General features: G+C 32.6%; 1 protein-coding gene across 7 annotated transcripts in view; it reads right to left on the bottom strand.

Annotated features, from left to right (window-relative positions):
- The window catches only part of sipa1l2b (signal-induced proliferation-associated 1like 2, genome duplicate b), a 148,473-nt gene that overhangs the window by 62,594 nt on the left and 73,789 nt on the right, over positions 1-12,090 (bottom strand). For all 7 annotated transcript variants that reach the window (XR_015501927.1, XR_015501928.1, XM_087272337.1 and 4 more), the window contains 2 exons: positions 4,430-4,587; positions 637-1,222 (listed from right to left, as the gene is read on the bottom strand). Coding sequence is in view for 5 of the 7 variants with exons in the window: in XM_087272337.1 (XP_087128463.1) it covers positions 637-1,222; positions 4,430-4,587 (744 nt within the window). In the remaining 2 variants the exon portion in view is untranslated. The remainder of the gene's footprint in view (positions 1-636; positions 1,223-4,429; positions 4,588-12,090) is intronic.

Below are 12,090 nucleotides of genomic sequence, written 5' to 3'. Positions count from 1 at the left end.
AGCTTTAGAGATGCAGCTTTGGAGTTACATGAAGGTGAGAAAGTGAAGAACGAATTAAATTATTCTTTTTTTGCTTATTCATGTAAGCCAACCACACTGATGGTCTGCTGCACAAAAGCTATGATGATGACAGCAAACCACCCAACACAATAACCACATTTAAGAGCATATTAAAGGACACCATTTCACAAGCTGTCAAAAAAGAAAGAAAGCGGACCACACAAGCTGACTGGGTCCATTACCATAAACAGCATGTACACCCATTTAACCTCCCATTGCACTGTAAAAAAGAAAGAAAAGTGCCAGTCTGCAGGTCTGGCCCAACTGAGCATGAACGGGCGGCAGTTAAGCACAGAAGTGGAACTAATATTGTTTCATTAAGGTGTGCTATGACTTATGCATTTATTCAGGAATGAATCAAACTCATTGTTCCGCTAAGCCAAAAGTAAACGAAGGTACAGAAATCAGCTCTTTCTACCTTTCTAATGCTAATCTGCTGACCCTTAGCCTTGGATTTCAAGAGTAACATGATCCTGTATACCAATACCACCTGCTTATTCATGGTAAAAGGCAAGTCTGGTCGGAGCTTCAGCTTAGATAAAACTTGATCTTTCCTCTCGGATTGGTTACTCATACCTCTAATCGCTGGACGACCTCACGAACTTCCTCCGGACATCCATCCTGCACAGAAAACACAGCGCAGTCGCCACGCTCGTAAAACAGCTTCACCCTGCCCACCGTTGAGGACGAGCTCCAACCAATCACGTCCTTGCAGTAACAGTTGAAAACCACATCCCGGGACGCTTCCTCAATGAGCACCACAAACTCTCTGGAAATGGCCAGTAAACATCCAATATCACTGGACTGGCAACTGTCCCGGGCCACCACTGACCATGTGACGGCTCCGGTGCTGTACAGATGAGCGTTGTTTCTGGGCCGGCTGCGCTCCTTTCTTTTGGCACCCAGGGTGATGAAGCTGAATTTGGGACCTGAGGCGTCCACGGGCGTCGCGCTGGTGAAGTTTTCCACTAGGTCTTTTAGGTATTCCTGACGGGTTCGAGTGGCCATGGCGCGGAACTTTTCCGATTTGTGGGCCGAGTTTTCTGCATTGATCACCTTTGCCAGCAGGAAGTCCCGGAAAACTGCCGATTTTGGGAACATCACTCCTTTGGGGATGAGAGGACCAAATGCAGGCACGTCTTTGGATCTGGTGACTGCAATGCTATTGCAGGATAAAAAAAATGACATTATGTTAAGTCACATTAAAGCAAACATATTTTATTTTCAGCTTTCTGTTAACCAAAACACCTTGACAAAATAAATTAATTAAATAAATAAAAGACATATAGTACATCCCATTAAGAAAATTATTATTTTGATCCATTTCCGAGAGAATATAGGCGATATATTTTGATGCATTTAAACAAATCACAACTTAAATAGTTTTATAAAACAGCTAGATCCATTAAAACAAGAGTTTTACAGTTTAGGAATTGAAAGATAATACATCCAAATTCAAACAAGTTATTGCAAATGAAAATTGCAAGCTACAAAATTTCAACCAATTTTTTTATGCTCCCCCTGATTTTTTCTGCTGTGAAACTTTAATATTTCCCTCACCTTATTCATTCAGGTGTACTCATTTCAGGACTGAGATCTTTATTTATTTTTTTAGATACAGTTGAAGTCAGAATTATTAGCCCCCCTGTTTATTTTTCCCCAATTTCTGTTTACCAGAGAGCAGATTTTTCCAATACATTTCTAAACATATTAGTTTGAATAACTCATTTCTAATAACTGTTTAATTTTATCTTTGAAATGATGACAGTAAAAAATATTTGACTAGATATTTTTCAAGACACTTCTATACAGCTTAAAGTGACATTTAAAGGCTTAACTAGGTTAATTAGGTTAACTGGGCAGGTTAGGGTAATTAGGCAAGTTATTGTGTAACGATGGTTTGTTCTGTAGACTATCAAAACAAATAGAGCTTTGATGGGCTAATACTTTTGACCTTAAAATGTTTTTTAAAAAATAAAAAACTGCTTTTTATTCTAGCCGAAATAAAACAAATAAAACTTTCACCAGAAGAAAAAATATTATCATACATACTGTGAAAATTTCTTTGCTCTGTTAAACATCATTTGGGAAATACTTAAAAAAAAGAAAAAAATTAAAGGGGGCTAATAATTCTGACTTCAACTGTATATTAAAAAGTGTTAGCGATTTGTGTCAGATACCTTTATATTTGTGTTAGACACGTATTTATATGCGTGTTAGATTCAGATGTTACATTTGTTAAAAAGTTCCAGTTTTGGTACTGAGTTTTTAACATTTTAACACTAATAATAAATGTTAAAAAGCGTTATTTCAAATCTGAGGGTTTGTGTAAAACTATAGACTGGAGTAATGTAATAAATAGACTGCCGGTCAAAGGTTTAGGGTCTTTTTTTTTTTTCTGTTCATCAAGGTGTCATTTATTGAATGTAAAAAATTGTTAAATTGTTAAATTCTTATTTATTAAATATTTATTTATCGCATATTTTATTTAGTTTCAAATGAAATTATTACTCCAGTCATTATTGCGTTAATAATAATAACAACAATATTAAAAATAATAATAACAATATTTATTATTAATATTACAGTGATTTTTAAAGGATCGTGCAACTCTGAAGACTGGAGTAATGAAACTGAAAATTCATCTGAAAATCACTGGAATAAATTATAAAAATTAAATGATAAACCAATTTAGAACAGTTTTTTTATAGTGCAATAACATCTCACAATTTTACTATTTGCACTGTAATTTTGATTAAATAAATGCAGCCTAGGTAAGCAGGATAAGCTTTAAAAATTTAAAAACTTTTGACTGATAGTGTATATATATATGTAATTTAATATTATTTAACGTCAAATGTTGCATTTTATTTGTATTTATGTCAGGAAGATTGGCTATATTCAATGCATCAACAAATCATGTTCATCATTAAAGCAGTAGCATTTCAATGAAACACTTACAATAATTTACCAAATGTATACCTAAATAGTCAGCACATGATAAATACAGATCAAAGCTCTCCAAACATACTGTATGATAAAAATTCAATTATCATTCCAGAAAAAAATATTTTCAGATATATTCACACTCAAATAAACAAACAGGCTTCCCTTCTCTGCAATAAATGAGAACGCGTGTTCAATATTTCAATCTTCAATATCAATTAACAAAATGCATTATCATTGATATATTACTGCTATTTAAACACAAAAATGGAACAGCATAATGTATAATACAAATATGCCTTCCTATTCTAAATATTCAACTGGAGTCTCAAGTTCAACTGTAAATATTTATAATATCCACAAAAGGCTGTGCAGGATGAATTATAGACATATATTCTGTTTGACTTCATATTTGACAGCATTTCTGAAGTCTTCGGGCAGAAGTCTCTCCCAGATGAGACGGGCAATTTCTCTTTTGCGTCGGCTTCAGCCACCCTCAGCTCTCTGCAATGTTACGCTGAACAAGCTTAAGGGGTACACACTGAGTAAATAAGACTGGAAATTGAATTCCCTTCGATCTTATCCTTTAATCCTCTCCCTATCATTCTGAGAGGTCAAATCTGACTGTCAGCAAGCCGTTTGCAAAAGCATCTTCTCCTGCCGTCCCACAAATCTTTCATTTACAAAGCTGAATGATCATTCAGGACGGTCGGCATGACTTTGTGAATAACAGAACTATTTACTAGAGCAAAAACATATGTATAAGCCAAACCAGGGGAAATATTATGCCCCCTTTTACAATATTTAAATGATCTCTGATTTTAGCTTTAGCTCAAAATACCAAACAAATATTTATTAATAATGATTTAAAACTGTCCCCTTTAAGGTTTTGACACAAATTGTGCTATTTCAGTGACTGTTGCTTTAAGTTCAAATGAGATTGTACCCCAGCCCTCTTTTAAAAAGAGGGAGGAGCTACAAATGCCTATGTGTCAGCATAGCAGCAGATCCTAAACCGGACATTATTTCTGAGAGTCTTAAGCGTTTGTGTGCATCTAAAACTCCAAGTCGCTGACATTATCTTCTGCAGGTGCGGTCTAAAAACTCTAATGGCAGACAGCTGCTTCTCACTCAGGGCTGTTTATGTTACTGAGGGAGAGATCATTATAATAAGCAGGGCTTTCCCCCTTTGAAGACATTTACAAATGGAAAATGTTAATCAAAGTGTTTCTGCAGGTTGTTTTAATCAAGTGTGATAATAAAAAGTAGAATTTGTTTATTTTTACCATTAAATGTTGGCTATAGTCACACACTGCTGCCTATCAACTGTGTTTAAAGTCCTTATAAAAGTGATTTTTGCATAATAGGTCCCCTTTTTAATAAATCTGTAGCTGAATAACTGACAATATACAGTACATCTTACCTGTAACACACGTGCTCTGTGCAAGGGTTGTGGACTTTGACGATGATGAAGACATGCTGAAAATGAGAGCGTATGTTTTGGGGTGTGAAAGGTAAAGATCCTGGCTCCTGGAAAATGATGGTAACAATGTCATTTCCAATGTGCCTCTTCCTTAGCAGCTGGATAAAGGAAAGATAATAGGGAGAAAAAAAGTCTTTACATTTTAACCTAGTTACAGTTGCAGCAATCTAATCAGAAACCCAATGTAAAAAAAAACTTTAATACCAACTATATATATTAACAATGGACTATGTACAGTACAAATAAAAAAAAATAAAAATGCAATAAGAAAAAAGAAAATAATAAGAAACACGAAATAAACTATAATTAACATGAAATATATAATAAAATGCAACATAAGAAAAAAGTAGCACAATAAAAAAATATAAAATACAAGAACATTTTAAATAACTAATTAATAATAATAATAATAATAATAATAATAATAATAATAATAATAATAATAATAATAATAATAATAATAAAACACCAATTATGTGAACCTGAACCTTAAAACCAGTTTTATGTTGCATTTTGGCAATAGACAAAAATACATAGTGTGGGCCAAAAATCATAATTTTACACCAAAAAAATTAATTTACTACAACAAATATATCAAAATAAAATAAAAATCAAAATAGTAATGAGCATCATGAAATACTACGATTTTTTTGAACCATCAGATTCCACATAATAAAATATTGTCCCATGACAAACTGTACTTTGGAAAGCTTATTTATATAGCATTGATGAAATCAATTCTTTAAAAAAAAAATAATAATAATAAATAATAAAAAAATAAATTGACAGACTATATGATATGGTTTTGTGGTTTAGGGTCACATAAAATTGGTTTTGTGGTTTTAAAAAACAAACAAAACAAAACAAAATAAAATAAAATAAAAATGAAATAACACAAAACAAACAAAAATAATAACAAATTAATAAAAGAATAAAAATTAAAATAAAATACAAATAAAACAAAACAAACAAAAACAATAACTAAACAAAATTTAATGAAAAATAAAAGAATAAATATTTAAATAAAATAAAATAAATATAGAACAAAACAAACAAAAACTAAACAAAATAAAATAAAATAAAAACAAAACAGAATAAAAAAAATCAATAAATCAAAACAAACAAAAAAACAACAACACAAAATAAAACAAAACAAGAAATAAAAAACAATAACAAAAACAAACAAACAAACAAACAAAACAAATTTAAATATAAAAGAAAATAATTCAAATATATTAAGGAGATCTTACTTGTAGGACATTAAAATAGCTGCAAACATCTATAATTGTAGCTACTGCATAAAAAAAAAAAACTTTCTGTAAGAAAGCTTAAGTAATGTATAGATTTAGCAGCAGATGTACTGCATATCCCTTGGGCTCATCTCTCTTTCAGTGAAGGGGAAAAAAAGAGGATCAGAGGTGTACTGAACTGAAAGCGCAAAGCTGAGGAGATCTTCAACAGCTTATATTTCAAGATTATCCCTATTGGAGCATGATCCCATGGACAGAAAACAACAAATCCCACAAAATCAGCCAAATAAAGACCTACACAAAGACTCCTCTACTTCTCTTTCTAGTCATTCTATAAAAACAGCTTTCTTTTACAGGCACAAAATCTCAATTTTCATTATCCCACTGAGCTCAGACCAGCCACAGGGATTTGCAGAAGTCATTGATGGAAAGCTGTCACAGTGGTTAAATTAATCTGTGGCAGACTCTATTAAGGTTTGTTCCGCCCATTGAAAAGTACAGCGGATGAAGGAAATAAGCTTTTTTAAAAATCGGTTACACCAAATAAATAAGAACAGCTAGTCTTTTTGTAAACACACCAGGAAATGACATATTTCTAATGAATTATTGCCGATATGTCCTGTTCTTCATCTGAAAAAAGAAACTGCAAGATGAAAAAAGTAACTAATATTTATCACCACCTTTCATTTCATTCATTACATTAGGAATTCATTCATTCATTCATTCTCCTTCGGCTAGTCCCTTATTTATCAGGGGTCACCACAGCGGAATGAACCATTAACTTTTCCAGCATGTGTTTTAAACAGCGGATGCCCTTCCAGCTGCAACCCTGTACTGGAAAACACCCATAAACACTCATTCACACACATACACTACGATCAATTTAGTTTATTCAATTCACCTACACTATAGCGCATGTCTTTGGACTGTAGGGGGAAATTGAGGCACTCAGGGGAAACCCACGCCAACATGCAAACTCCACACAGAAATGACAAACCGACCCAGCCAGGACTCAACCGGCGACCTTCTTGCTATGAGGCGACAGTGCTAATATTAGGAATTGGAAACCTTTCTGTATTACAGGTTTTCTTACATGGCCTCTTTAAATATGAAAATGAGGCATAATTGTGTTAAACAAGCGTACAATTCCAGAACTCGAAGGAGATTGTATCTTTTTTTATGACTCAATAATTCAGAAAATATTGCAAATAAAAAAACTAAATAGAAAAATAGATAAAAATCTAACATTTTTGAAAAGTAAAATGCATTTAATCAGGCAACTTATGTATGAAAAATTATTTTACTATCATTACATTTTTATATGAGCTAATAAGCCACTAACTATAACGCTACTACTACTACTACTACTACTAGTAATAAAATTAATAAAAGATAATAATAATAATGTTCTATGTAATCAGGCAAATTATGTCTGAACAAATCCTTTAATAACATCTATAATATAGATATTTAATTGTGTTTATTACTCTAATATTATTATTTAAAATATTTTATTGATTACTCCCTTAATTAAATATTTTTTTTTTACTAATTTTATAGTTTTATTTGAGACATGGAAATAATTTATTTTGTGCATGTTAATTGAAATAAAATCTACAAAATATAATAATAATAATTAATATTATTATTCATTCATTCATTCATTCATTCATTTTCCTTCGGCTTAGTCTCTATTTGATAGGTCGCCACACCAGAATGAACTATCAATTATTATATTTCTAATTATTTATTATTATTATTCATTCATATTCATTCATTATGCATGAACAAACCCTTCTTTAATAATCTCTATAATACATTTTTAAAATTGTGGTAATTGTTATTATTTTTTATATATTTATTCATATTATTATTTATAATTATTACAACAAATATCTTTCTTTTTTGCGAATTGTATAGTTGTATATTGTATAGAGACAGTAGAAAAAAATTTCTTTCATGTGTGCATGTTAATAAAAATAAAACCCACTAAATATAATAATAATAATAATAATAAAAATAATAATAAAAAAAATAATAATAATAATAACATTTCAGCTGCAAGGGCATCCGCTGCATAAAAAAAACACATGCTGGAATCAAATAACTTTTATAATAATAATAATAATAATAATAATAAGAAGAAGAAGAAGAAGAAGAAGAAGAAGAAGAAGAAGAAGAAGAAGAAGAAGAAGAAGAAGAAGAAGAAGAAGAAGAAGAAGAAGAAGAAGAAGAAGAAGAAGAAGAAGAAGAAGAAGAAGAAGAAGAAGAAGAATTAATAATAATTATTATTATCATTATTATTATTATTGTTATTATTATTATTATTATTCATTCATTCATTCATTCATTTATATTTCTTCGCCTTAGTCTCTGTTTCAGAGGTTGCCACAGCGTAATGAACCGCCAATTTTTTATTATTTATTATCATTATTTTTTATTATTAAAAAAATTAGAAATAAAACATTATTGAAGAATAAACCAGTTAATGTAATCAGGCAAACTGTATGAACAAACCCTTCATTAAAACCTTTACAATATTAAATATAAAATTGTGAAAATTTGTGCATCAAATCTGACAAACATGTGATAAAGTAAACACCAAGATTTAGATTTTTGGATTTTTATTTTTATTATTTCTTTGGTTTACATAAGACTAAAAAAGCTAAAAGGCCAAAACCTCTAAATTGACTGATGCACAAGAAAGCATTATTTTTGCCTGCAGTGTCTCATCTTAAAAGCATCAGAAAATGCCCCATTTCTAATTCATTATTGCCAATACGTCCTGTTTTCATTAAAATCTGTGCCTTGTCTGGGTAACCGAAAAAGGGAGCTATTTTTTTATATTTATTTAAGATGGGCATTCAAGCGGTTGCCATGACAGCGTGGCTTGCCTTGCTGAAGTGTTTACAATTAGCAGGATGTGGGACAATTGCTCCTGCTCTGCAAAGGTCTGTAAAGATGCACAGATCAAGACCAGGCACTTGAACAGGGAGCTGAAAGAGTTTTCTGTGGCAGGCCGGAGTAACTGATCAGACCTGAAGCTCATTCGCGCAGGTGCTTGTTCAAGTGCGCATTAATCAGCAGGAAGACTAGTACAATCTTGAAGCCTCTGCATTCTTTGTTTGTAATAATGAATCTCTCAACAATTTATTAATGTAAAATAATAAAATAAACTAAAATTTTCAATTACAATTAAAGTATTAATGCAACTATATTAACAATTATAATGCTATTTTTATAATAAAAAATATATAAATAGATACATTTTTCTATTTATTATTTTAATTATAATTGAAATTTGTCATTTATTTTATTATTTTACATTAATAAATTGTTAGGAAATATTTAAGTTATTATATATATATATATATATATATATATATATATATATATATATATATATATATATATATATATATATATATATATAATAACTTAAATATTTTTATTATTATTATATTACATTATATATTACTATATAAAATTATATAAATAAATGTTTATAATATCTTTTTGATTTATTAATAATAGTAATAATGATCATAATAGTAAACTACTTAACAACAATAACATCAACAAAAAGAACAATAATTAGCCAACAATATGATTATTATTAGTTTGCTTTTATTGTCATTAAAGTGCACATATGAACGAAATGAGGGCGAGGCAGTGGCGCAGTAGGTAGTGCTGTCGCCTCGCAGCAAGAAGGTTGCTGGTTCGAACTTCGGCTCAATTGGCGTTTCTGTGTGGAGTTTGCATGTTCTCCCTGCATTCGGGTGGGTTTTCTCCGGGTGCTCCAGTTTCCCCCACAGTCCAAACACATGCGGAACAAGTGAATTGGGTAGGCTAAATTGTTTGTATTGTATGAGTGTGTGTGTGTGTGTGTGTGTGTGTGTGTGTGTGTGTGTGTGTGTGTGTGTGTGGATGTTTCCCAGAGTTGGGTTGCGACTGGAAGGGCATCCGCTGTGTAAAAGTGTGCTGGATAAGTTGGCGGTTCACTCTGCTGTGGCGACCCCGGATTAATAAAGGGACTAAACCGGCAAGAAAATGAATAAATGAACAATGTCTCATTCCAATGGCTCATGGAAAATTGTATAAAATAAGTATTTAAAAAATTAAATAACTGAATATAAAAAACTATTAAAAATAAACAATTAAAATTAAAAATTAAGAATATTATTACAACCATTTTCAAATAAATAGTGATAAAAAACACAATATTAGCAGGATTTAAAATTAATAATAATAATAATAATAATAAATATAGCTGCAAGCAGCAATTAAGGGGCCAAGCACTATTGGCCATAAGGTGGCGCTGCTCCAGACGTTTTTGAGTACTTTCAGGGCATGGGGTTGAAGATGCATACCATGTTTTGTAATGATATGTGAATATGTTGGTAAAATATAGCATTTTTGGCCAAAAATCGAAATGGGCGACGCCCAAAATGGCTGACCTGTGAAAATCAGACATCATTCGACTTGACATGCTCTGCCGGATGTAATGAGACCAGTTTTATGAGTTTCGGACGAAAGGTTGAGATGTTATAAGCCAAAAAGCAAGTTTTTTGTATCTCCGGACCACTAGGGGGCAGTGTGCCGAAACTCCGCAAATAACCTTAGACCCTAGTTGTCATAACACACACCAAGTTTGGTGTGAATCGGTGAATGCATTACAGAGATATCACCTCAAGTCCATTTTCGCAAGTTCTTCGTTAAATTAGTTCGCAAGTTAAACAAAAACGGTTGGTCTAATCAACTTGAATTCCATAACTTTTGGTTGGCATGGTCTGTAGATCATGTGATTCAATTTTGGTGAAAATCGGAGACACGGCCTAGGACGAGTTCGATCAAATAGGTTTTTCGAAAAATTTAAAATAGCGCGAAAAAATTCATGACGGAAAATGACGTCATAGGGTGGGTTTGAATCGGACTGAGCCAAGGAATCAGAGGAAAAAAGAATTTTGATTGTAGCCCATTCGGTTCAAAAGTTATGATGATAAACATACGTGAAAGTTTGGACAAGTGGTGGCGCTAGAGAGTTTGATTTTGAGACTTCATGTTTGGTCTGATTAATGTTAATACTGGCCTCTATCATTGTGCCAAATTATACAACTTTCCCGCATACGCCTATATGGGCTGCCATTCAAATCCGGCGGAAGAAACGGAAGAAGAAGAATAATAATAATAATAATAATAATAATAATAAATATAGCTGCAAGCAGCAATTAAGGGGCCAAGCACTATTGGCCATAAGGTGGCGCTGCTCCAGAAGTTTTAAAGGACTTTCAGGGCATGGGGTTGAAGATGCATACCATGTTTTGTAATCATATGTGAATGTGTTGGTAAAATATAGCATTTTTGGCCAAAAATCGAAATGGGCGACGCCCAAAATGGCTGACCTGTGAAAATCAGACATCATTCGATTCGGCATGCTCTGCCGGATGTAATGAGACCAGTTTCATGAGTTTCGGACGAAAGGTTGAGACGTTATAAGCCAAAAAGCAAGTTTTTTGTATCTCCGGACCAGTAGGGGGCAGTGCGCCGAAACTACGCAATTAACCTTAGACCCTAGTTGTCATAACACACACCAAGTTTGGTGTGAATCGGTGAATGCATTACAGAGATATCGCCTCAAGTCCCTTTTCGCAAGTTCTACGTTAAATTAGTTCGCAAGTTAAACGAAAACGGTTGGTCTAATCAACTTGAATTCCATAACTTTTGGTTGGCATGGTCTGTAGATCATGTGATTCAATTTTGGTGAAAATCAGAGACACGGCCTAGGACGAGTTCGATCAAATAGGTTTTTTGAAAAATTTAAAATAGCGCGAAAAAATTCATGACGGAAAATGACGTCATAGGGTGGGTTTGAATCGGACTGAGCCAAGGAATCGGAGGAAAAAAGAATTTTGATTGTAGCCCATTCGGTTCAAAAGTTATGATGATAAACATATGTGAAAGTTTGGACAAGTGGTGGCGCTAGAGAGTTTGATTTTGAGACTTCATAATTGGCCTGATTAATGGTAATACTGGCCTCTATCATTGTGCCAAATTATACAACTTTCCCGCATACGCCTATATGGGCTGCCATTCAAATCCGGCGGAAGAAACGGAAGAAGAAGAAGAAGAAGAAGAAGAAGAATAATAATAATAATAAATATAGCTGCAAGCAGCAATTAAGGGGCCAAGCACTATTGGCCATAAGGTGGCGCTGCTCCAGACGTTTTTGAGTACTTTCAGGGCATGGGGTTGAAGATGCATACCATGTTTTGTAATGATATGTGAATGTGTTGGTAAAATATAGCATTTTTGGCCAAAAATCGAAATGGGCGACGCCCAAAATGGCTGACC

Source organism: Danio rerio, chromosome 11, assembly GCF_052040795.2.
Source record: "Danio rerio strain M-AB ecotype USA chromosome 11, GRCz13ab, whole genome shotgun sequence".
Lineage (NCBI taxonomy): Eukaryota > Metazoa > Chordata > Actinopteri > Cypriniformes > Danionidae > Danio > Danio rerio.
The sequence above is the reverse complement of the archived record's forward strand: the minus strand, read 5'-3'. Positions and strand labels throughout refer to the sequence as shown.